We start from the raw sequence: 825 nt of genomic DNA, 5'->3' as shown, positions 1-825 counted from the left end.
ATGCGTGACATCATTTATAGACAAAGTCATATCTACATCATTGATTTACATTGTGAAATATAATTATAGTTAGCATGGATTAGCAACAATTGTAAAATTGCATAATGTTTTATATTCAGAAATGAATAATATTGTTTTTATGAATCGAGTTCTTCAAACTTTAGGCAGTGATAACATAATAAAAAGGGTTTAAAATTATACGCAATATTTCTGTTTAATTTTCGTTCCTTGTCTTGAAAGTAAAAAAGAGGACAAATACACAATTTCGTAACTGATAGTAGACATTTTCAAGAGATAAAAATGAAAATTCTCCATAACTTTATGATTGAATTGAATCCAATGAGAGTTTTTAAAATGATTAAATGTCGTTAATCAATAAATTTCAAATCTATTCTAAAAAGCTGGGCGACTAGCCACAATATATATTTTTTAATCATCGAAAAAAAGTTAAAAAAAGAAAATCTATTTAGTTTCAAGTGCTATTTTTGATTTTATCCAAATATCTCTTTAATTTAAGATTTGCGGTAGCAAATTATTGCCACGTGCAAAAGAAAATATCGCAAATCTATTTTTTCGACAGAAGTAAATATACAAGGACATTCAACATTTGATGAACTCACTTATGAATAACTCATAAATTACTTTATAATTACTCAGTCTACAGTTTGATGTAATAAACGATGTGCACATATCCATATATACATGTGTCACTGTTCACAAAAAATGTCCTTACTGATTGCGCTTTACTTTAATACAAAATGGGTGTCGACGTTGATACTGCGCTATTCATCTCATCAGTTATTTGTTATTTTATTGGTAAATATA

The 825-nt window shown here is 27.0% G+C and overlaps 1 protein-coding gene across 1 annotated transcript in view; it reads left to right on the top strand.

The window, feature by feature from the left end:
* The first annotated feature begins 758 nt into the window (after nucleotides 1-758).
* LOC117179577 overlaps nucleotides 759-825 on the top strand; it is a 19,711-nt gene continuing 19,644 nt past the window's right edge. The window contains exon 1 of the mRNA XM_033371520.1: nucleotides 759-816. Within this exon, the coding sequence (XP_033227411.1) occupies nucleotides 759-816 (58 nt within the window). The remainder of the gene's footprint in view (nucleotides 817-825) is intronic.

Source organism: Belonocnema kinseyi, chromosome 1, assembly GCF_010883055.1.
Source record: "Belonocnema kinseyi isolate 2016_QV_RU_SX_M_011 chromosome 1, B_treatae_v1, whole genome shotgun sequence".
Classification (NCBI taxonomy): domain Eukaryota; kingdom Metazoa; phylum Arthropoda; class Insecta; order Hymenoptera; family Cynipidae; genus Belonocnema; species Belonocnema kinseyi.
Note: the sequence above shows the minus strand (reverse complement) of the source record. Positions and strands in the feature narration are given on the sequence as shown.